General features: G+C 34.5%; 1 protein-coding gene, 1 long non-coding RNA gene and 1 other non-coding gene across 4 annotated transcripts in view; 2 read left to right on the top strand and 1 right to left on the bottom strand.

Moving 5' to 3' along the window:
* The window catches only part of LOC145239809 (uncharacterized), a 275,633-nt gene extending 268,569 nt beyond the window's left edge, over window positions 1–7,064 (top strand). For both annotated transcript variants that reach the window (XM_080103333.1, XM_080103332.1), the window contains exon 3: window positions 2,032–7,064. In XM_080103333.1, the coding sequence (XP_079959459.1) occupies window positions 2,032–2,312 (281 nt within the window). In that variant the 3' untranslated portion in view covers window positions 2,313–7,064. The remainder of the gene's footprint in view (window positions 1–2,031) is intronic.
* Window positions 7,065–16,278: 9,214 nt separating this feature from the next.
* LOC145239808 (uncharacterized) lies at window positions 16,279–22,115 on the bottom strand. The gene is made up of 2 exons (XR_013862379.1): window positions 21,275–22,115; window positions 16,279–16,682 (listed from the first exon to the last, which is right to left on the bottom strand). It is a non-coding gene; the product is annotated as an uncharacterized LOC145239808 (long non-coding RNA).
* Window positions 19,358–19,430, top strand: Trnar-ucg (transfer RNA arginine (anticodon UCG)). Its single transcript has one exon. It is a non-coding gene; the product is annotated as a tRNA-Arg (tRNA).
* Window positions 22,116–26,455: the final 4,340 nt, after the last annotated feature.

The following is a 26,455-nucleotide window of genomic DNA, read 5'->3' as shown; positions in this document are numbered from 1 at the left end:
AATTTTTTTGCATTTTGAAGGGATTCTCTTTTTACGCGATAACTTGTGGTTTTACAACCTTTTCTCTTGAACTTTTAGTATTTGGTTAACTGCTCTAAAAGCTAGAATAGTCCGAGAATTGGAGGAATATTTTGCACTAACTTTATATACGACACTGATCCCCCCACTGTAAATTATATATAATTGTTTTCTTTTGTTTTGTTTTTTTTGTTGTTTTTGAGAAGCTTTTCAATGTATTATATGTAATAGCCTTAAAACAATAGAATAACATATTCCTGAAATATGAGGGTTTACAAATTTAGCATTGCCTTTTCACGTATAAAACTTAAACCAATCCTAGACAGCATGAGGCCCGCAAGTCCGTGCTTTGATTCAGCTCTTTGCTGCTACTTATTCGATATCGGTTCCTCCCCCATGAACAAAATCGATCAGTAAATGTGCCAATTCTTTTTCTTTTTTTAAGAAATGCTTGGTAAGATGAATAAAATCTTGAATTCGAAATCTAGCAAAATTGTTATTTATTTATATAGACTATGTTGTTATATCTTAACAATACCGATTAAAAAATGATTAGTATACGTAATGAATAGAAAATATACACAAATTCTTTTTTACGGAAATCGCTCCAAACAAGGCATGAAACCACTTGATGTAAAGAGCTGAAAAATAATACTTCAAGATCAAAAACTAATCAACGATAAGTGTTATATGGATAGATTTGGACCGGGGAAACAGCAGTTATTCCCCCTTTTTGTCAGAAACATCACTTATGAAATGTGAGTATTAAACGATAAAATAATCCAATCGAGAGTTACGAGGTTATTAAAACTAAACCAAGGTCAACTTTAAACTCCTGAAAAACTTTACAACTACTTTATATATATATATATCTACTACGTTTTGACCGATATTGCTTTCCGACAAAGTATATTGTTCATGTATGTACAGTAATGTTTAAGTACGTAAAAAGTAACGACGTACGTCATCAATATATATAAGATTAAAATTTGAAACAAACATCGGTGGATATAAACGAACTATATATCTAAAGAAGACAGTAGATCACCTTCCCCGAAATGTATGAAAAATATAAACAGTGGCGAATATGCCGTCGAATTACTTGTAAAACAAGCATAGACATACAAAACTGCGGTGATGCGACAGAGGATGGATCTTGACAGACAGTGCGCGATTTCTTTTCTTTTTTTTTTTGCGCCCAGTCTAAGAGGGAGATACTAATGGTTGATGCACCAGACCAGATGTGGCAATAATACTGCATCGATATGCGAATGGTGGCTTTTTAAAGATACAGATGCGAGCAATTTTCTAAAATGGTAAACAGAACCCACCTTCTTTGGCAATATCTTCAATGCATTTATTTACATTAATGTTGTCTATGAATGTTAAGCCTAAAAGTTTGGACGATGGACTCTCAGGCAGGGTGTTATTAGTAGGGTTGTAACAACAGCATATTCTTTTCATTGTTTCGACTCTTGAGTATATATCCGTTAATATCTTATGTCTTCATATAGACTGATGTTGTTCTCGGTTGATCGACTGTGTCTTACTGTGTCGAATATATACTTGAGAATCAAAAGAATGAAAAGAATACTCTGTTGTCTCAGCCCTAGTTATTAGTTATGAAATCGGTGATTGAGAAAGTTTCTTGTAATTGGTTAAGGAAAGAAGCTTAGTCTTAGTAGCATTAAATATTAGCATCCATTTACGTCCCCATTCTACTACAGGTCGTTTTCTAAGTCTTCAGCCATTGTCTTGAATATGTGTACATTCGTGTTTCCCTCATGTCTGTTATAGAGTGTGGTGTCATCAACAAATATATCCATAGACACATACTATTTTTATGTTATGACATAGACATGTTGTACAGAGCCAGCAATATTAATTTTACGTTTAAATCAGTATCGATTATCGCGTTGGCATAATGTGAAAAATAACGAAGAAAACTATGTAATCTCGACTCTAATTAATTTGGATTTTTTTTTTTTTTTTTTTTTTTTTGCTTATTTGTAGTGAATAAGAAGAGCTTTTTTAAGAGTGCGGTCTTGCTAGTCCTCAGCTCCTGGAACTACTGTGACGAGAACACCCTAGGCGAGGCTGTACTCATCAAAGAACACGCTGAAGTTTATCTACTGCTGATCGGGCCGGAGCCGGACACAACACAGATCCAATGTTTCTCGTCTCTTGCGTCTCAACCGGAAGAAGACCACTACATACGACTTCCAGAAACGGAAACGATAAACGACTTCATTGCGAAAATCCTTGTGGCTTACTATCGAAACACTTTCTGCTAGCATTGAAGAACAAGAAACATCTTTTTTTTTCTTTGCTCTTTTTTTTTTTTTTCGATTCCCTAATCTCGACCTTTCCGGGCCCTAAAAAAGAAGTACCCAAAAAACGAGGTACTTAAAACAATGCGCTGATAAATAAAGTACTGAAAAAAAAAATATATATATATTATAAAAATATATATATTGAGAAATAAAAGTTGAATTTTAAAATAATCTAACCTATTAAATGCGAATTTTCTATTCGTCTGTTCGCATGGCTTTTTGGCTTATCAACTCAGCCACGCCCCATTAATATAACTCAGCCCTGCCCCATTAATATAACTCAGTCCCGCCCCATTAATATTACGTCTCCATCCCGCTCAGCATAAGCCGTTTAAAAGTAATACCTGTAAGCAATCATTTATGACAATCAGATTTTTATAGTTACAAATGGTACAAATAACCTATATTTTATCCACCTCTCTTAATAAAAGATTTTACTAGTATTTATTGATTACTAGCGGAGCTACCAGATGTTGCTCGGGGCAAAAGTGTAACTTATTCCTATTAAAATTCTAATCGCCTCATTCGTATCTTTACTATTCCCTCTTTCCTTCTACCCAACCCGTTCTTCTCTAGTTGGACATACACACGGACAACTCTTCTTTATATAATAGATTCCTCGAGAAACGAGTCGGTATTTTACTTGAAAATGAGTACATTAAAAAATTTTTTTTTAATAAATCGACCCCTCTGACTAAACCTGGCTCAGTTAATCCCAAATAATAAATAATTTCTTTTAAATTTTATATATTATACATCTGAGGTAACGCTGATCTAGTATACATCAAATGCTATTTACTTTGTGGTCAGTTTTTAGCTGCACATACACACACACATACACACATACTCACAGACAACTGCCATTTATATAAAACAAACTTTCGTAGTTAAGAATAGTTCAAATCACTTATATTTTTCTACGTCGCTCCTAGACACTAGTCAAATCTGATAATTATACCTACAAGTACAGGGTGGAACGATAAAATTGTCGACTTAGAAAAGACGACATGATTCCATTTCCGTTTGATGAAACCCGGTTTTCTTTTGTTGCAAACCATCTGCTAGTTAACCAGTTGTGTACAAATCAAATCACAAGAGCGATAAGAGCTTTCTATCTGAAAGTGACACAATGTTCAACGTGTGAGATCGGAGATGTGCCGCTGTACAACTCATGCTCTCTACCGATCCAAGTTATGACAACAGGACCGTTGCCAGCACGCTCAAAATGCATCGCTGGATTGCCACAAATAACAAAGACGTGCACAGGGTGGTGAAAACAAAGTTTTCGACCACGGTTGTGGTCTTTGGTGTGGTTTCAAGTAAAGACCACATCATGCCGCTTCACGTCTTCGAAGTTGGCTTGAAAGTCTACACCAACGTGTACCTGGATGTGGTATTCGTCGAGCTCCCGCTGGCGCTTGTAGAAAAGGCATGCTCCCAGTTCCGGACCCGTATCGGGCGGTGATTTAAAAGTTTGAAAGGGATTTAAAATTTAAAAGGGAAAGTTTTTTAAATAAAGCCGTGGTGTTGTTTTCTTTAGGGCGACAACTTTATCGTTCCGCTCTGTATCGGTTTATAAAAATCAGTCATTGAAATCGCTCCGGACTATGCGTGAAGTCACTTGACGTAAGAAGCTAACAAGAATGAAAGATGATTATTGCAAATACTTAGTATTATTGCTAATACTTCGCATTAGTCTTGAAAAGATCAAGGCTGTAAGGAAACAGTCAGCAGGAAGAGAGTTCCACAATCTTGCAGTTTTTAGAAAGAAACTAGTTGAATAGAATAGGAAGCTGTATTATAGATGTCTATCAAAACAGTACATTGATGAAGACAACTAGACCAACGAGTCAAACGAGTTGGAACAAAAGAAGCAGGAAATAGATTAGACAATTCTGAAGAACACATGCCGTAATAGTATTACTTTTTTAAAAAAGACTGACACTAGCAACATCATGTTTGTGAAAGTGCGGTTGCAGAGAAGAAAGGACTGCAGAATGCGATATAAATTTTAAAACGCTTTCATGGTGACATTTCGAAGAACACATTGTACGTGCATGGGTTTATATTAGACTGGGATAGTGTTTGGGAGAGGTAGAAAAATATAGTTCATTTGTTCTATTCGTAAGTATAAATGTTTGATCTTTTTATGAACAAATGCTTTATGGATGAGAATACAATTCAATATACTATGTTTTACTTTAAGCGTCTTGAATATGTTAATCGGAGATGAATTATATCGAAATCCTTAACAATCTTTTTAATACTTTATGTGATTGTAAGCCGCCATCTTGAAATCCGACTTTTTCAACGGCCAAATTGTTATTCTTTCGATATGTTATCATATCTAATATATTTTAATGGACATATTAAACATGTCCCTATAAACCGAAGATAAAGGAGAACTGTCATTCGCAATCATTTCGCGCCAAATATTGAAAACTTTGGGAATAATAAGATTTAATTATTATTCATCAATAATAATTAAATCTTATAATAATATCTTTAATAATTAAAACGAGTTCAATACTTTTCTCGATTTTGATACAATTACCGATTCTGATTTTTTTTTTTAAATCTTAAAATATTTAACGATAGTTTTTTTTTCTTCTGTTTGTTCGGTTTTTTTTTTCTGTTTTACTTTTTTATATTTTTTATTTTTTATTTATTTATTTATCTTTATTACCGTAAAACATAATATATGCATATATTTTCGCAAACGTAAAGATGTGGAGGGGGGGTTACCTATACATATTAATTTAGCAATGGTAAATTACGTTTAAAACAAGATGTTTAAATAAATTGTTTTGGCCATTGGAAAATAGGCACAAATTCTTTCCGATTCCGATACCTTAGAAAATTCCGATTCGTCTCAACACTATTACTTTACGTATGTGTATACTCCAGCTTCTTTATATTCTTTAGAATAAAAACAGCACCACTTCTCACGATCTTGGGCCAGCATTTCAGCTGCCAGGAACGACATACCCATCTCTATTATTATCTGGTTGGTCCTTCTTTTTGGTGATCGCCCTCGTAATGTTTCTAGAATCAACCCATTACATGTTTTATTTACAAATCTGAAGTCTGGTAGCCAAGAAAATGTCCAAACCAAGATTCTCTATTTCTTTTAAACAAGGTCGTTGATAGATCTGTTAATATTGCGTTTCTTTTTGCTATCTGCATTTCTTCCTCTATTTTGTAGTGTTGCTCCAAATAGATTTCTTATACAATTCATTAAATGCTATTCAGCTTCTTCTCATGTTTTGCCAATAGAGTCCATGCTTCACCAATACGAACTATCAAGGTATTGTAAAGGTCTAACTTCAAATATGTTATTCGTTCTCCATATTTTTCTTTTGATTATCCAAATGCAGAAGTTACTATTCCTTGTCCTGTTTCGCTATATTCGACTATGTGATGCAACCGAGTTGAACGCTGATAACTTCTCATCAGCCAGAAAACAAACTCGCAACACAATTCGTTTGTTAGAAAAATACAAAATTGTTATTTTATTATTCGTCTCGTGTGCGCACTTCCAAGCTGAAGACGGGGGCGGGGAAGCAAGGGGAGGAGGATTCAGCAGCAGGCTCGCGCTAATGCCATTTCTGATTGACTGGCTTGTAATTCCCTGCTTTATGGCCTATTTCCTAGCAGGGGTTTCGACCCGACAGCTGTGCGGGTCAATTACTTGACCTAATCACCTCCGGCGACATCAGTTTTGACAGCTTCATCCCATCGCTCAGTGCGTTTTGGTTACCGATCGTCATGCGTGTGTGTGGTATGCGTGTGTATGCACAGTCTCAACACATGACAGTTAGACCGAATAGTGCACTGACATTAACATTCTTATGACAGTTTTCTAAGCCTTACTACTTCCATACTGGCTCATGACAAATTGGTTTTGTTTGTGAAATCATCAATAGATTAACGTACACGGCCAACGGGTTCCCTCTCTCTCCCTCTCTCTCTCTCTCTCTCCCTCTCTCTCTCTCTCTCTCTCTCTGTGTGTTTTTTAACATCCCCCTTTCGTATATGTATTGAGCTCACCTCGACTGAGGAACTCCACCTACCCCTACCCCTGTATGGTAGATTGTATGCCATTCCTATTTTTCTGTTAATGTCGGATGAGGATCCTGAAACCACTTATCCAAGAAATACAAAACTTTCAAGGTGTTTTTAACCACTTTATTGTCTATGGAGATGTTATTGCCAGATGAAATTATTTTTATATTTTGCATTTGTTTGGCTTTACTTCATCCTTTATTTCTCGCAATACAAACTTTAGACACGAAAGTATCATTGATAGCTTACATTTATAGAAGACAGCAACAATGAGTGCAGAAAGTGAGAATTTTCACTTTCTTCGCGTCTTTAGAGAACTACTCTAGAAAAATAAAATAACCTTGATTCCATGTAATTCCACGCCTGCCCCTTTAATGTTCCCTAATATTCTTCGATTAAAATAGAAAATGGCGCATGATATATACAAAATATTATAAACCGATTGTCTAGACGAGACCTTTCTTCCACAATTCTTTGACAATAACTCAAATGCAATTTGTGCTGATCTACGCGTTTTGCTTATGGAAGCTCAGAAGTGACAATTATATGTTCATTATGTTTGTATTTTTGTTTACGTTGTTTTTTGCTTCGTTTGTATTGCTTTTTTTTATTTTGCTTGGAATTTTAAAATTTATTATTTTATTTTTATCCTTAGTTGACTTTTTTTTTTTTTTTTTTTTTTTTTTTACAAGAACATTTTATTTCAGGTTTTAATCTGTATATTGTCGTTTGGACGAATATCTGAACAAAACATTAATGATGAGATGATTCCAATATTTTCCAATTACTAATTCTGCTCTAAATTACTGATTCCGGAACCGATTCTTTAAAATCTTTAAATAGTTAGCTATAGAGTTGTTGTATTTTTTCTATTTTTATGTTTTTTTTTAATTTGTTTTTCCCCCCTCTTTTTTTCTATTTTTTTTTTTTTCGGATGACTATAGAAATTCAATGCAATATGTGCAAAAACCTAAGAATATACTCATCGGTTGATGCATAGTTTTTAATGTTACTCGAAGCTTAGCATCAATATTTACCATTTTATCATTAGAAAATGAAGTTTTCTAAAATATATCTATAAAAGTAAGAATGAGTGTGTGTGTGTGAGAGAGAGAGAGAGAGAGAGAGAGAGAGAGAGGGGAGAGATGATAACTATTAACCTACAGATATAAAATTTGGTATATTAGGTATTCAGACATATGGACAACTTTATAATTGGTTTTCATCTGGAAAAAAGGCTGCTAAAGAGGTAAAAATTGAAATTGTGGTACTTAAGGGGGGGCATCGGATTTTTATCTGTTTATAAGCTGTTTCACGACTGCACATACGCAAATCGACAACTGACAGCTTCCTTATGTTAAGAATAAGTAGGTTTGAAAACAACTTTTAAAGAGTGTGTCAAACTGGCCTAATTGTTATCGTACTTGACTCACTGTCTTTAGTTTTTGGTTTTGATCTCAGCTCGAGTATTTTTTTTTAATTAGAAGTGAACTCTTTAGAAAAAAACATAATATTCGCATATAGATGTCGCAGTTTCTTTCTGTATTTTTTACTTCATTTTTTTCTATTTTTAAGAATACAACAACTCTATAGCTAACTATTTAAAGATTTTAAAGAATCGGTTCCGGAATCAGTAATTTAGAGCAGAATTAGTTTAATACCGGACAACAGCAGACACACCTGCTAATAAATAAATAAAATAATCGTTTTGAGGCATCGAAAACAAGCACAATTTTTCCGGATTTTAAGAACTTCCAAAAAGTTCCGTTTTTTTTTCTCGATTCCGACTAATCGTCCCAAAACAAATTAACACCGTACTTATTAATGCACTAGCAGGAATACGTACCCCAGGGTGAGTTATAGGTAATTTTTTTCATCTATAACAATTGATTTACTGCTGTCGTCATACAAGAGGCACATCTTAAAATAAAAACCGAAACAACTAATTGGCGTAACCTCCTTCTAAAAAATATGGGAATTAAATCTATAATATAAAGGGCAAACGTTTGTGTGTATGTTTTAATGTCTAAAACTTGAAAAATAGTCAACAAATCCTGACAAAGTAATTATTTTTAATCGGCTTAACCCCGGAAAAATGATATCGGAAATTTAGAAAAAACGATTCATTCTTGGGGGTGGGGGCGTCACATGGCCCTTTATATAATGCGGCATCCCACCGATTTCGATGACAATAAAAATATGGGAGTACGAAACATTCTTTAATCATCATTCGATCCCGGACGATTTCGGGTCTCACTGCCAGTGTATATATATATATATATATATATATATATATATATATATATATATATATTAAGTAATGTGATTGATAATTTAAAATTTGAAAAATCAATTTTCAACTAAATTAAAAATCCGTTTCATAAGAAGGAACAACAACAAAATCAATTATCTGATAATTGATTTTGTTGTTGTTCCTTCTTATGAAACGGATTTTTAATTTAGTTGAAATTTGATTTTTCAAATTTTAAATTATCAATCACATTACTTAATATTGAATCAGCTCTAGGATATCTACCTATCGAGCTTATTATATATCTAAATTACAACGAGCACTTTTTCTTTTTCTCTTTCCCGTATTTCAATTAAACTAGTAATTTCACTGTTACATTGAAATACACCCAGCTCTTTAGACTATTGCTCTAATCTCCTTTAAATTATATATATATATATATATATATATATATATATATATATATATATATATGAAATAAGAATTACAGTTAAGTTTAACAAAATAATCAAAAATGGCAAAACTAAAGTATATTATAAATATTGAAGAGATAATATTTATGAAATAATCTCAACCAGATGTAAAATCTCGATAAAAGCAAATAGGAAATAGAGCTTATAATAAGAACAAGTAGTTATTAACTACTTGTTCTTTATATATATATATATATATATATATATATATATATATATATATATATATATATATATATATATATTAATAATTTTATTTACTATATTTATTGGAATAATTGTATATGGATAAATTATATATATATATATATATATATATATATATATATATATATATATATATAATTTATTCATATTCAATTATTCCAATAAAATATTATAGTAAATAAAATTATTAATAATATATAATTAAGTTATTAATATTAAAATTAAATTACAATATTTCATAAACCTCCTATACTTTCTTGTGCGTTTGGATTCTTAATCCGGCAGGGGGGGGGGTATGATGTGTCTAGTGTGTTAGGTATGTTAGTGTTAAGTTCATGCTTGCATGCCTTCTCGCTTCCAGCTTACACCGCTGGCTAACCTCGTGGTGAAAAGGGAGTAGCTATGCATAAGTCTTCTCTGCCAGTACATAACTTCTCCATTATCAAGACTCCTAAAGTGCGTTCACATTGGCCACACACGGTAACTGGGTGCCTTGCGGACCCAGGCTAAACTTGTACGAGATCTCGGAGTAGTAGGGGACCCCAGAAGTAGTGCGGTATGGCCCGCCGATGTATGAACATGCCCTGGTAAACTACCAACCCCTACCCCACTGTCTTATGGGAGCCCTTGGTTGGGCGAAGACTAGGGGAATCAACCCCAATATCAAACACCACTGCCTTGTGGACCTTATCACAGAAAAAGGCTAAGAGATGGGAACTCTAACTTCAAATCCTACTGCTGCCTTGCAGTTTTCCTTAAAAGGCTATGGAACCTCATCCAGAAAGAAAAGGCGTAGTAGCGGACACGATAGGACGACAGTTTACCTCACTGAGATTACTTTCGGTCAGAAGCTGCGGCCTGCTCTGCTGCCAGTCGTCGCGGGTTCACTCCACTGGACATGATCATTGGAGGTTCAGAGGGTGTCTATCTGATGCGCAACAGATATTGCACCTAAACTGCACAAGCAAGTTTGGAACCAAGGTGGAAAGTTCTGTGGTGATGGAGAGGGACTACACCAACACCGAGGGATAAAGCACTGAGGCCCGACTAGTCATCGTCAAGACTGGCGGACTGCATAATGATGATGATGATGATGATGATACTTTCTTCAAATTTAGCATTTATTTACAGTTTCCTTAAGACTCTAATATACTTGTATTATTTGGATTCACCGGACTACTGTTCTCATCTTCAGTTTGACCCGTGGCACAGTGGTTAGAGTACTTGGAAAAATCAATTGTAAAAATGATATTCACTTGAAGGTTGAAGGTTCAATCCTCAGTGTGGGCGGCCGAAAAATACAATTGCGAATTACTTAACACCTCCATCCACTCATGGCTGGCGGAACAAAAACATGCTACCCCCGTGAAGTAAATAAAGTGGTCCAAATTCCGTCCAAATTTCCGAGTTCGACAGAAAAATTCCCGAGTTTGACAAGATCGGAGGTTATATCGACCAAAAAAACACTCAAGATGAGAACAGTAGTCCGATGAATCCAAATAATACAAATAACCGATCCTCATCTCATAAATTCAGAAACGCATTAATATACTGTTTTAAAAATAATTTATATCTTCTAAAAAACTATATATATACAAAAATCAGCAAAAGTACATATACACATAATATATGCACATATATACTTATCTAAGACAAAAATTCCGAAAAAAAATAACCAAATTGCGAAAACTAAAACTGGACTATCATTCAAAAACATGTGTTTAAACACCCATACGCCCGCATTATAATACATATAAATAAATACTTATAAAAATTTAAAATTATATTCCTCTATATTCCAACCGATATCGGTGCCCAATACTACTATTAACGTTTAAGAACCATATCTCTTCTCCATAAGTATCGTACCCTTTACAAATATAACTAAAATAAAATTTAAATAAATTTATTCTGACTATCCATAAGTCAGATTTGATAACTTTTATATGTCGATGTGAAATTTAATGCTTATATATATATATATATATATATATATATATATATATATATATATATATATATATATATAAGAGCCAGGTACGTCCAAGGATAGAGTACTGTTGCCACATCTGGACAGCTGCTAGAAAGGACTTATCCTGCCTTGATAGAGTTCAAAATAGACTTCGTAGCTTCATAGGGGATGTCCTTTTCTCTTCCCTGCAACTTCTTTCTCACAGAAGAGATGTTGCGAGTTTGTCTCTGCTTTATCGTTATTTTCATGGCAAGTGCTCGACTGTGCTCCAATCTATGGTCCCCCTCGCCAAACTTTCACAAGAAATACTCGTCTAAAAACTATCAATAATTCTCCACTCTTTATCTGTGCCTAAACCTAAATGCAGATTCCATGAACAAAGCTTCTTTGTTAGAACTGCATACCTGTGGAACTGTCTTCCGTTTCCCTGCTTTCCAGCTGACTACAGTATGGTTGTCTTCAAGTCCAACGTAAACAAGTTCTTGATGAGCCGTTTCGCTTAAGTTACTAAATTTACCGAATTTCCATTACTAATGATTACTATATTGTCCAATTGATTATTGTACACTCTTTAACCTTTATCCTCGAGTGGCCTCTGGGCATTGATGAATGGTGATGCCTATGTAATATATATATATATATATATATATATATATATATATATATATATATATATATATATATATATATATATGAGAGAAAGAAAGAGATAAAGTCGTGGAAAACAATTTTATAAATCTATTATTTCAGTTCATTGAATTTAATGTGTGTGTGTGTTCTTCTTCGCCACTATAATTCACTTGCTCACAATGTCTTAAGCATCCGTTCTTTCCTGGTTTAGAAGACCATCGCCGTATTGGAACAACTTCTGCAGCCACCTGCTCAGGCTCTATGTGACATTTTTCTTTTTTCGTCCAACCCTATCGTGACTATCAAGATGTCTTGTTTTGAATGCGTAGTTGCTATTAAGGTCATCAGAGAGCAATGTCATCAAGCATGGATGCAGTACAGAGTAAGTCAGGAAAATGTGTTAGGGTCATATAGAATTAATATGAAACTATGCAGTCTCTTGTTTGGTATTGAAGTAAACTGTATGTGACATCAATCTCGTTAATTTTCATATGCATCTTGTATAATAGGAACAGGTTAATCACGTTGTACGAGACAAAGAGATTTCATTTATTAATAGCTTGTCTACGAAAAACTATAAGGATAGTAAAAGAGGCACGTGCAACATTATAAAGATAGTAAAAGAGGCACGTGCAACATAAAAATAAACCTACAGAATACATTTTCCCATAGAACAAAATAATACACAAGCTATTCCTGTAAAAAAAAATTAAACAAAAATAAAAGAGATGTGCGAAGCAAAATCTTACTTTTTCTTATGTCTTTTTGTTAGAGAATATGTTTGAATACCGTCCTATCTGTTTAGCGCGGGAAATCTAGTGGGCACGAAATTTTCCTTTATTTCGCGGCCACGTGCTCTATGAAAGTTACCAACAAAAATCTCGTGTGCCGTGAAATTTGAGATCTTAAAGACGATCAAGGATGATAACGCTAGCTTTCCTCAAAGGAAATAACTATGTATTGCCATTCAAATATATTGAATGAGAAAAAAGTATCTATATAAAAATACGCCAAGGCAAATATATATTCGTACATACGTTATCACCTCTCATCTTTTTTAAGATGGGATTGCTCAATCGCTGCAGATGCAATACACAAAACCTTATTTTGAAAACTTCTTACGATATTGTTGTTGTGATATCGTGAAACTCGAATTAAAGTACATATTCCTGGTCACCGAGCTAGGATCAAATTGCAATATCTGTTCTGCCCAGAGATGGTACAATGATATGGTGGTCATAGAATGGAAATATGTCACAAACTCATACAACGGTTTGGGAGACAGATCCCTATAACCAGATATATTTTAAAACTACATTAGCTAGAGTACTCAGATAAGCATGTTTCTATTTTAACAAAGGTGATATAATAATATCCCGGAGTTCAGTCATTTTTTCTCTTCAATCCCAAAACCAACAGAGCCTATGCTTTTATTGAGATGGCTTGTTATCTGTTGATTCAGGTGTAGGGTATTGTGTTCTGTACAGTTCTAGGAGGTCCATCCCTTTGAGCAGGAATCAGTTTAATATTATTCGCCTGAGGCATCGCTAGAATGCTCTTCCTCTAGAGTGCTGACTTTTCAAATCCCATTTTCCCATTGTGTCACATATTCCTACTGTGGGGACGGCGATAAGCATCGAGTCCGGCAAGTCTTATAAAAAAAAAAAGAATACGGTGGTTGGATATCGTTTGAGTAAAAAAGCGAAATCATTTACAAATTCGACACTTCCGGAAAAACTGTTTACAATAAGTATTTAACACAATTCCGTGTTAAAGTGTCGAAAAACACGTTAGTAGAAAAGTAATTATGTTAATTTTCCCATAGATCCAGTTGTTTGCTGACCGTGGAAGTAAAAATGTGTTTGCGTTTTTAAAGTTCATATGGCCAAGATTCGAGACTGGCTATGGTATTCAAATAATTCTGGTATTTTTTTTTCTATTTGCTTTCTTGTGTGTTATATACTTTACATTCGTTTTTTTGTTTGTTTGTTTGTCTGTCTGTTTTTGTGGGGGGGGGTTACTAGGGAGTCAAAACATAAGGGTTCATGAGTGAACGATAGTCGCTGAGACAACAGTGATCATTAGTGGTAGAAATTGGGTAGAATTTGATTCTTTAACGGTACGGCTACATAAGAACTTGTTTATATTGGACTTGACCGTGTTGTAGTCAGCTGGAAAACAGACCAGTGGAACAGACTTCGTCAGCTGCGAGAAAAAAATTATACCCTTTTAAATAGTGTATACACTATTAGAAGTTCATAGTGAAGCAAGCATTGCAAAATTACTCTCTGCATTCTTATGAACCCGGCATTGCTTACGTCAAGAAAGAAAACCGATTAGAAGCAATGTGTGGACAAGCGAGAAAAAAAGGTCTAGTATTATTTTAGAGTTTTCTTGCTTTACCTTTTGGCTAGGACCAAAGTGTAGTATCTGTTCTGATACTACACTTCACCGTTTCTGTCCTCGATCATTGCAGGAGAAATTCTCCAAGAATATTTGAAACCATTTCTATTTTTTCCTAATCAAAGGTGTCCCTTTTGGAGAAACTAGATTTTTCATACATTAAAAATCAACCTTGAATCTTACTTTATTCTTGAGGCAATCGTTATATTTTTCACTCACTGGTCGATGTATAAATCCTTTATAAATATTGTAAATATTCGGATCCTCGTTGGGAAACCAGGTTCTTGATCGTCCGTAGATAAAACACTCGGGCGCCAATGTTAATTTAAAAAGAGAGAGAGTCACAAAACATCAGAGCAACAATCCACTCATGCACGTGTAAGAGAAAGAGGGAGACAGAGGCGCGGATAGAAAGATCGTTTGTCTTGTTGTATTTAGATACATTGTACACGACCTCCCTCAACCTCATTAGGGCTTCTAGGGGAATAGCAACTGAATCCGCTTGTTTAAGTTGTCAGCCAAAAAGAGACAGAATAACACTCCGACAGAGTAAAACTCTTACTCGAAATAGAGAGATGTAGACAAACAAAAAGACAGATGGGTCACTTGTTTCGTTACACGTAGCTACATATTACGCGACCGCCCCAAACACTTTTGGGGCTTCTTGGAAAACGTTTACATTCGCCGTCCTTTGGCTTAACGTGTCAGCCAAAATGAGACAGAATATCCTCCGGCCGGAAGTCACGTGGTTTAAACGACTTTCACTATGAAGTCATTACATTAGAGTCACTCAAATACTCCCATCCAAATAACCCTTCGATATTTAAAACAAGTACATAAGGACTATCAAGACCTAATAGGCGTCAAGGTTACGGTTGATCAAATTTTTTTACCATTGTCAAGAGCTGGCCGGCTCTATGCTGTTGACAGAAACAACCGAATACTTGTTGACATGTTGTAGGTAGTTGACTTAATCGATTGTGACGTGTCACTTTAGTAGTGGCACTAGTAGCCGTCAAAGGAATATTATGTTTCTTTTCTTTTTTTCACTTCGTACCTGTATAGAGAGAAAGAAGCTTTCTACTCTAATCGCTTTTTTCCTCGGTCATTCGCATTTGGAAATCCCTCCTTTCTTCCGTATCTTCGACTGTACCAATATGCTGAATTGTAGATGCAATTTAAACGAAAATCTTGCTACACATCTCTCGACTAAGGATCTATATATCTGGCTACCTAATCACAATAGCCGCTTACATATAAATAGACGGTGCTTATATAATACATCCTTTATAAATATAAGGCACAGATGAAAAGCGCATATCAAATTGATGCCAGAAAAAGTATCATCACCAAATATTATAAAAAATTATTGAGTAGAATTTTAATTAAAAATAAAAATCTGTTTTCTTATTTTTCCGATCGGCCATTAATTATTTCTTGGTTAGATGACAGACTGACTTATCTTCTGTTTTATGGGTATTTTCACCTCTTATCAATGGCAAATCGGCAAAATACAAAACTGAGTTTTATTTTCAATTGAAATTCTACTCGATAATTTTTCGTAATTGTCAGTGTAGATAAGTACTTTTACATGATACATAAGAATATCAAGGAATTTTCTTCTTAATTTATTTGGAACTAAAATTTTCACTTGTGTCCAATACTACTTCCATCTATCCAGCGCGACCATAGTCGAGATTGAACTCACTACACTAGTTTGTAGTGCAATTCAAATCTTGTCGGTAGCTGAATACTTAATGCTTTGCCAGGGCTATCAAGGGTATTTTTATCGTGACGCCATCACTAGATGGGGTGCCTACCACGGCTAAGAGAGCCCCATCTACCCTTGAGAAAAATAAGACTACTTAAAAGTAGTCCAGAAATGTAGTAGAGAGTAGAAACATTCTTTTGTTTAAATTACCTGTAGCATTGTTTAAATTAGCTGTAGTGTTATCAAAGATGCTGGAAGTGCTCCCCGTTGATGTCTATGCATTTCTGGGCACGTTTAACAATGTTTGCAGATATTTCCTGTAGATCTTTTCTGGTGATTCTCTTGATAGCGTTGGTAATGTTCTCCTTTAGTTGGTCTAGGTTGTGAGGGTTATTTGCATAAAATGTTTGTTTTAAAATCTCCCAAAGATAAAAATCGCATGATGACAAGTCCGGGGAACTTGGTGGCCATAAGCCTTTGTTATTTTTCTTTCTTACGTAAACATGTCATGAATTCGTGTCAGTGATCTGTGGGACGTGTGGCATGTAGCGCCATCTTGTTGGAAAAAGAATTGCATTTTGTCTTGTGGTGTCAGTCGGTCTGTAAGAGAAAGATTAATCTGAAAAAAAAATGATTAGAGAAAGATTAGAGAGTTCGTGCTACTTTTAAGTGGGACACTCTGTATATCATTATTTTAAAAGAATTCATTAAATAGTTGGTGAGTAAATTTAAAATTAGTTTTTTATATATAGTATATACCAGAAGCTTTATTACGGAATAGTAGTCATCGCAAGTGAACTTAGCTTTGACATAACATTTTGTTGAGTCTCGCATTTTCGTGCTCTACTAATAAACACCAAATAAATAAAACAAACATAAATAATTAAGGCACATTTTTGTTTTGTTTTGAATTGTTTTTCTGCTCTCAGAAAAAAAAAAAACTTCGACCAAGCATTGGATGATTGAGAATGTATACATTTATTCCTGGACAGAAGTTCCTTTATGTTGAAAACATATCAGACAATTATTTGTATCTACCCGACGTTTTTCAGTGGGGTCTTTCTACTTTCATTCCTCTGATCCATTTTTCTCAATAATACTGTCTTTTTTTTGGGGGGGGGGGTAAGAATGTTTGTTTTCGGAGTGGATTAGTTAGCAATCTGATGCTAAAACTTGTAAATATTTTTCTTTATTTTTCAGTGTACCTAAAACTAAACAAAGCATCCATAAACACAATACCACTGTTCTCGCCAAACCTAACTGGATAGATCATGATCGTTTCAAGTCCAATGTTAACAAATTCGTGACGACCCATTCTTTTAAATAATCAAATTCTGTCCAATTTCACCCATCGTCTCCAATCTTCTAAAGATGCTGGCTGAAAAACTTATCCTCGAGTGGCTTTTGGGCCTAGATACGCGGTGACTTATTAGTACAAAAGAAGAGTTAAACTTAATTGTTACAGAACCGTTTGGTCATGCAATTATGAATTCAATTAAATTATAATAAATCAATTTTGTTGAAGCAATGTTTTCATTTCTATTCATAAGATTGTAACATGTAAATAGCTCCCATAACTTTTCAAACGTGAGGATTTGCTAAGAATTTTAAATGACTTTCTATTTAACCGTTTAAATGCCGTTAAACTCCTTTAAACGTCAAAAGGGTCGCGAAGCATCCTTATCCTTTTTTGTTTTTGTTTTTTTTAACTATTAACAGCGGATTAAAATGGCTCACTTGGTTTTCTCGAACTGTTTAAATCAAAAGTCATACTAGTTAATTTAATTTCACAAGAACCCAAGTTTTCCCAGCTGGGCAAACTTGGGTTATTTTTCCGGAAAAATATCCAGTAAATAAAACGTTGTTTAGTAAATCGTTATTTTGGGGGATTTTTTTTTTATTTTTCTTTTACATTTCCATACACCAAACATGGATATAAATATCACTAAAACAGACATTCTCTGAGTCATAATGTTCATTTCGGTACCTTACTTGCCTGAGTGGGTTCCCTGTATGTGGAGATAAACCACGTGTCTCTCTGTCTGTCTGTCTGTCTCTCACACACACACACACACACTTTATAATAAGATAATGCATTTATGTTAATGATTTTTTATTGTCTTTTATATCGCTATTAGCAGGGTGACCCGATATTGGCCGGCATTGAATGATGATCAACGAATGTTTCACACTTCCATATTTTTATTGTCATCAAAATAACCCATTTTTCAATCAAATCGATTGATTGATTGCTCGCTCTAATTGAGGGCCCATCATGATGAACCTGGAGGAAGTTTCACATGCCTCTCGCAGAAGAACTTAAGTTCACAATATATTGTATTGCACTGTAGCGGATCTACTGATTTTATGAAAAAATTATTTTATATATGATGGCTTTAAAGTTTAAAATGCAAAAGTCAAGTATCATGCTTTAATTGTGCTCGAAACAGAAGCATTCATTTCGAACGCGCCTTTGTCATGTCAAAGAATCTACTGCTGATTTTATATTTCTGGTATTATTGGTTGTGCGGCGATAATGGCTTGAATTTAAGTTTAAAATGAAAAAGTCTAGTATCTTTGCGAAATTGTGCTCTAAACATAAACATTAATTTCGAACGCGCTCCCGTTATATCAAAGAATCTACTGTTGATTTTATGTTGGTCTTTTTGGCTTGTGTGGTAATAAAACTTCTAAAATTCTCTTGTTATGTAAGGTTGTGTAAAATGTTAACTTTCGTCAAAATCGCCTGTTACTTTTTTCATCGGATTATTTCGATTATCGATGCTTATCGAAAACATTCCGACACAAAACCTAGCTAAGAAAAATACGCCAGGCACATAAAGTACGTTCGTGTGAAATTTCACAATAGACCCAGTCGTTTTCGAGTCCATAGGGAACGAGCTTACAGACAGAGGCAAAGTTTCTTTTTTATATAAAAGAAGAGAAGATAAGTAAAGATAGAGATTACGTTTTATATTGGATTTTTATTTCAATAAATAAGCGATTAATCTATACTAGTAATAAAATTCTAAATGTGTGTGTGTCTGTGCCAATAAAACTTTCGAACGGATGCACCGAATTGAAAAATTCTTTTTTTTCCCCTGAAAGGTGTGAGTCCCTAGATTGTCCTTATCTATATATGGTTCGTAACGAACAACGCTAAGTCACACAAAAAGCCTGAAATAAGGGTTTGGGGGCCGTTTCGTGCAATTGTTGAAAAAGTTACCTGCCCATGTTAACGCTATTAAGCACTGTCTGTATATAGTCGCAGTAATATCTTTCGGCATACGGACAGGACTTGTGGCGCAATGGATAGCGTGTCTGACTTCGAATCAGAAGATTCCAGGTTCGAATCTTGGCGAGTTCGTAATAATGTTAACCATTTTATCCAACGTTTATTCATTATCCTTACGCTTAGTTTTTTTCAGTGATTTTGTTTTGTGCATACGGGAATTTCCCATACTCCGAGTTCACAGGGTAAGCGTTGGTAGTAAAATGGTGTTGAGTGTACTTGATGTTGAGTGTATTCGATTTTGTGTTTGACTTGGCGTTGTGTGTGCCGAGGCGGCGCAGCCGCTAGTAATAAATAAAATAACGGCTAAAAGAAAAATATTGGCATTTTTAAGACATCGTTTCGTATTTGAATTATATTATAGAAATTAGAAAGCCAAATAAGGTTATGATAGTGGGGGTCTCAAAAAGAAATGATTTATTTATCTTAAAGAATAAACAAGCCTTCGATTTTGGAAACGTCTTCAACGGGTTAAATCATTTATTTTTTGTTATTCCTTAAAAAAAAAAAAATAATTAAAAATAAAACAAAAACACGTCGTTACTTAGCTGGTTTCTATGATATAATTCTAATACTAAACGACGTTTACAAAGTGCCAATATATTTATTAACTCATAACATGTAACCACGTGTTGCATAAGACATTTTAAACCAACCGTGATTAACATCTCCATAGACTACTATCCATGAAGGATCTTATATCTCCAACGTGAAGATGACTTAAAAAAAAAAAAAAAAAAAAAAAAAAAAAAAAAAAAGAAAAATGTCAGAACCTGACCAAGACCTTTCTAAACGTCGAAAACTTTTTTTTTTTATCTAAGAAAAATAGAGTATTTATTTTTGAGAAATAAAAAAAAAAAAAAAAGCACATAGTTATTTGGTTTTCTAATTTCTATAACATAATGAAAATGATCCAATGTGTGATTTTCAAAGTTACATAATTGCGAGAAATACACACATACATGGAAAGGGGTCACACGTTTTTATCAGTATAGAGAGATCTCAAATGACAATATTTTAACATATTCTATTACAATTTCATAAGATAAAATTTTAGTTTCGTATCTCAGTTTATGTGTAATAGAATCAAATTGCTGCAAATTCAGCAGAGATTTATTTCATTTAATAGCTTTTTAATGGTTTATCTTAATACCGTATCACAGATGCACTCACCCTAGGCGGGTTAAACCAGTTGACTCAGAAGGATGAAATTTTATGGGAATATCGAATTCACAAGCGGTCGCATGCATATCTCGGCCAGGAGATGACGACGTTAGGTTTTTGCAGTTTTGCAGGGAAGTCTCGACGTCCTGACATACAGCGCCTAGTATTCCCAAATGTCGCTCATCTGATACTGACCGGGTGGAACGTTGTTTAACTTCGGTGATCTTACGAGAACCGCGATGTCAATATGATGATACCGCAACACTCGACGATTGCACTAACGGCTACAACGTCTGGGTAGTGGCATTTATCTCCTCTCCTGGAGTTTAGACACACGGTCAGGTGTTTTGAAAAGCCAGCTCACTAGGATTATCGCGATATGGCCAACAAAATATCTTAGCAGCCCTGACACATATTTCTTGGTGGGGAGCAACTCGGGCAATTAGCAATGAACTAAACTCTTCTCAAATAGTAGGTAAAGCTTTAGGAAGGCTGGTTTCCTGCGATTAAACGAAACCCTTAACCTCAGCCCGGCAGAGGAGAGTCAGAATGAACCACGACGGCCAACCCTCTGCTGGGCTAATCTTCGAAGACGTATTTTCGACTGGTATTTGGAAAAGATGGTATGGGACTAATTATCAAGCATAAAGTGGTTTATCCATTTCTAATCTTTCAGATGATTTTATTGTTGGCATTGGTTCCTCAGATATTTTTTCTAGTTAGAAGTTGTTATAGAAAAAACACTGGATACTTACAGTGAACCTGAACCTCGTATGGTAAAACGTTTCTTTGAAACGAACTGTATTCGAACTCAGCGCACCGAGTTTGTCAGTCTGGGTCGGTAATGACCGAGCCATCGTCATCATCCTCCCCATTCCTAAAAATGATTATTATCTATCTTCAGTTTCTACGACTGAAGTTCTAGATCATTGTTTTCTAGGACATAGTTGATCGGGATTTGCACGTTCCCCTTCCCCGTCCTAATAGTTTTGTGCTGATGGATTAAGTCGTTGTCCAGGTTTTCATGCTGACGGATTAAGTCCTCGCCTAGATTGATGGATTGTCCAGGTTTTCATCATATATTTTGCAAATAAAATTCCGTTTTATTTTACGTTATTGCATTTTTTTTTTTTTTTAATTATTATTTCAATAAATCTCCGGTAAATTGTAAGCGGATAAAAAGTATTAATTCAATTCGCTAGAAGTAACAGACACATTTGAAATTGTCTTATAATATTATTCATATGCTATATTAAAAAAATGGTCTATTAGATTACCTACTCAACACAGGTTTGCGTTTGAATCAGAAAAAGTGGGAGGTGACGGTAGTTTAGGTAGTTCAACGACACGGACCACCGAGTTCGAATCCAGTTCGTTCTACAAAAATATTTTCGCTTGAGATGTTCGCAATATTCACGTGGTCCCTCCTGCAAATAGATGATGTCTTTTGAAAGAGAATTCTAACGAGAAAGATATCGGGAAAACGAATGCCAACAAACGAATCATCTGATTCCTTCGAAATGAATGAACGAGGAAAAAGTGGATTCGCCGAGTCAGTTAACTATGAAAAATAAAAAGACAAAATTCAAAATTATACTCTCTTTCTTTCTTTCTCTCTTTCTTTCTTTCTTTCTTTTTGTCTCTCTCTATCTTTCTTTCTTTCTTTCTTTCTCTCTCTCTCTATCTCTCTCTCTCTTTCTCTCTCTTTCACACACATACATTCACTATTTCTCTTACTATAGGTTAAATAATATATTATATTCTTTTTTTTAATAATGGACTTTTATACGATTGTATTCTTTCTTGTTATAACTTTCTACAATTGAAAACAAAGATAAACAATCAAAAATGGTATATAAAATAAGAGCAAGTGGTCAAATAAGATGCAGTGACCGAGGGTGGGAGTGATAGCTAGAACTTATTAATGAATTGGGTGATTTAAACAAGTTATTTGCAAATTGCAACAAGAACTAAAATGGACGGCTTTATTTTTCAAATATAATTCAATTTCAAGATTGAGGAATAGTTTAGCATATATTTTGTTTTGATTAAACTATATAGAAAAACCCTTGTAGAAACAAATGTTTAATTCATATACTAGCATTTCAGTCGGGCCTTGCTCCTGCCTTATGTACTGTTCATCACTTTATGTGCATATGTCTATATATATTAAAAGTTTGATTCATGTCCAGGTAACCTACATCTAAAATTTCAAATGTTCAGACTCGAGATTTTCGCCTAAAAACTGATTAAACCCCTTGCTGCATTTCTGATTACCCTTTATGTAAAATTTCAATTGTTTAAACCCAAAATTGGCTGAAGAGTTTACTAGAGACCACAAAGATCAAATCTTTTGAACTAAGCGATTAAAGATCTTTTGAATTAAACGATTAAAAAGTTTGCCTTTTATCTGAATACACGTTACATAAAATTTCAAATGTATAGAACTAAAACTGGCTGAGTAATTTGATAGAGACCGCAGTGGTCAAATATTAAAATATTTTAAAACTTTGACCCCAATTTTGACCCCTTAACATTTATTTTCTTGGGCTCAAAGTAAATTAAAAAGTTTGATCCATGTCCAAGTAACCTACATCTAAAATTTCAAGTGTTTAGACCCAAAATTGGCGGAGAAGTTTGGTAGAGTTTTCAAAGGTCAAATCGTTAAACTTTGACCATTCGACAGCGAAATTTCTGGCCAAAAATGAATTAAAAAGATTTTCCCAAATCTCAATACCCCTTGTGTCAAATCTCGAGTCTGTAGACTGAAAATTAACAGAGTAGTTTGATAGGAAAATGTACACTCAAACACAGACACACACACATACACACAGACAATTTCACTTTTATAGATATATAGATAGCGATTTCAAACGTATTTGTTCGGAGCCTTAATCTTTCAGCATCATATTATGAGAAAGAAAACAGAAAGAAGAAGAAGAAGAAGAAGAAGAAGAAGAAGAAGAAGAAGAACCAAATGAAGAAAGAACAAAAGAAAATTAAATAATTGGAAAAAGAAAAAAGAGAACAAAGGAAAAGAAGCTAAGGAAAAGTAAGCGATAAAAATGGGGGGGACGAAAAAAGAACGGTGTGGGGCACAAAAAGAAACGAAAAAACAACACAGAAATAGTTAAAGACAGAAAACTCTTAAATAAGAAAGACAAATTGAAAAAAAAAACGATAGAACAGGAAACAAGAATGAAGAAAAATTTGTTGATAAAACGAAAATAAATAGAAAAAAGGGACAAAAAATACGAAAGAAAAAAAAAGAAAAAAGGAAAGAAAAAGTAAACGTAGAAATTAATTATTGTGGGGTGTACCATTTTTTATTCATCCTACATATACCTGCAATATCTGCATAAATGGATTTAACCTTGTCTATGAAATATTCCTAGAAGTCTCCTTTTACGACCACGTAGCAATATAGGTTGTTACGAAGGTAGACAGGTTAAAATAAGGCTCATTGCACTGACTAATAGCTCAGAGTTTTGCCGTTCATAAGAGAACGGTTTCTAAAGACGCATTTTTATATGAACGTCGACTTCGGGAAATTATTGACGTATTTATAAAAGAAAAAAAATGAGCTTCACAAGTTTCTATTCGCCCGTCGAATACATCAACAGGATTTCACGATGTAATATAGAGTCTGGCAGACTTGAGTCTTCTGGCAACGCTTTAAAAGCAATACCGAAGATTGACATCTGGAAGGCTTGTCGGGCGGAAGATGCATTCTACCGGAAACAAGATGTCGAAATGGCATGGACAGAAATTCAAAATGGCGACTATATGCAGAAGCCTCCCAGTAAATACTCCAATATGTGTTCTGTTGCCCAGGAGTCGCACACGATTCCCAGTAACTGTGAAACCGTGCCGATCATTAAATCTACTCCTTGCAAGATGTCTTCAACTCTGAAGCATTCCCCTAGTACCAGAACTAGTAATGCTAATCCGTATAGAAAAACGCCAGGAAAACCGCGGCATGTGTATTTCAAGCAATTCTCTGACACTACGACAAAATACCAAAATGAACCATTAAATGATTCCATCTTGTTCAGTATGGGTAACAATAAGACTGCTTCGCTTCCCGGTGACATTAGAAAGTTAGACTCCAATGAATGTACGACTGGTGTTGCAGATCAAACCCTGTATCTTCCTCCATATGACGAGCAGGCTTTACATGAAAATGGCGTCGTTTCTGCCGACTCCAACCTCTCGTCAGAACTCGGCAATTTTTGCGATGATTCTATGCGTAAAAGCTCTAAACAGACAACTTCCGCTAGCAAATATGTAGATATGTGTCCTCGGTGTGAATTTACAATTATTGAAATCGAACCGCCGAACTTGTAGACGTTTCTAATAGTTTCTTGTGTTTGGTCAATTTCATTATGGTGGACGGATTTAATTAAAATACATAAAAATGGCGATAACTATTTTGCATGCTGTCCTGTGATCTAGAAAAATAATCCTGTCATTCAGTAACTACAGAATGACCAGACAATCTGATTGGATTGTTATAAATACCAGAACCGTTTCATATTCAGACCTACTCTACATAGGGGTTGCAGTAAAGTTTACACTGAACAATTATTAGGCTGAATTTTAAAGGCATTCTTCTATATAATAGCTCTTCTATCAGAGTACAGTTGTCATAAGTCTCCCATAAAATACAATTTTAAGTCTTTCAGAATATATTTCTAGAACTTCATTTTTATCTTGCCTCTCCATTCCCGTTTTAGCTACTCGGTTGAGGTTCCTTTTTTAACTACAATGCATTCAGAACTAATCTCACAATCCTAACAAAATCTCAGAACAAAGCAATAAACACTATCGTGTTCCATTTGCTTTAATATCTTGAAATACAATCCCATGAAAAGTTAAATTTAAGGATTTTAAAAAGTGCATGTATTATAATAAAAAAAAAAGCACTAAGGTTTATCGAATGTTACACCGTTAATCTTTCCTCTTACACTCTGCATCGAATCGACACTCCACGAAAGAGGCCACAACATTAATCAACTATTTATCTGTGACTCTTGTGCTTTATTCAGCGTGACTCTGGGATCGATTTAGTTACTGGTAGTGACACGCTCTATTCAACGCGCCCCAAAATCCATCGGTGGGAGTACGCGGCGGCTAACTTCTTGCATCGTCTGAAGATCACCTGTTCTACGAGTTATAATCAGAAAAACGTATATCGACTTTGCGTCATGGTGCAGTGCTCAGTCACACATGAAGATTTTTTTCCTTTTTTTTTCTTTTTTTTTTTTAAGGAAACCTTTCCTTTATGTATTCAACCGTGCTCAATACATATGTAGAGCTGAATAATGATAAACATGTCACAAGTGCTAGTTTCACTCCATAAGAGGTTGGCTGACTAACTGACCATAGTTTACCTAATGAGCTCTTCTAGAGTAAAACACTAACGTTTGTGCAGCTGACTAATTTAGATTGTTAAACCTGTCATCCCAATCTACTATATTTTCAAGTCACCATATTCATCACATTTCCAAAATTTTGCGACTCAAGCGAATCTTTAAAATTCGCAGGAATATACATATGACACTGAACACTTTCTATGTAATAGGTAATATTTTTACGAACACTTTAATAAAGTGTATACTAATTGAAAATGTCGAAAATTTTAGAATTATCCATTACTAACCTTTTGACCACAATTTTTATATGCTTGAAGTATTTCCATCTTTTATAAAATAATTTAATATTTCTTGAATATTTACTTAATTCTAAATGTAAATCGTATAATCTTTTAGGAAAAGATTGATATTACAATAATTTGTGTCGCTCTGTCTGGATTATCACAACCTTGTCTTGAAAACCTAATTTTGACTATTGGAGAGAAATTCTTCCGAACCATTGGTTGAGGAAACCTCATTTAATCATTTTAATAAAAATGTAATTATTTGAAAGTTTTCTGT

This window comes from Euprymna scolopes, chromosome 19, assembly GCF_053919585.1.
Source record: "Euprymna scolopes isolate OS-2025 chromosome 19, ASM5391958v1, whole genome shotgun sequence".
Taxonomy (NCBI): domain Eukaryota; kingdom Metazoa; phylum Mollusca; class Cephalopoda; order Sepiida; family Sepiolidae; genus Euprymna; species Euprymna scolopes.
The sequence above is the reverse complement of the archived record's forward strand: the minus strand, read 5'-3'. Positions and strand labels throughout refer to the sequence as shown.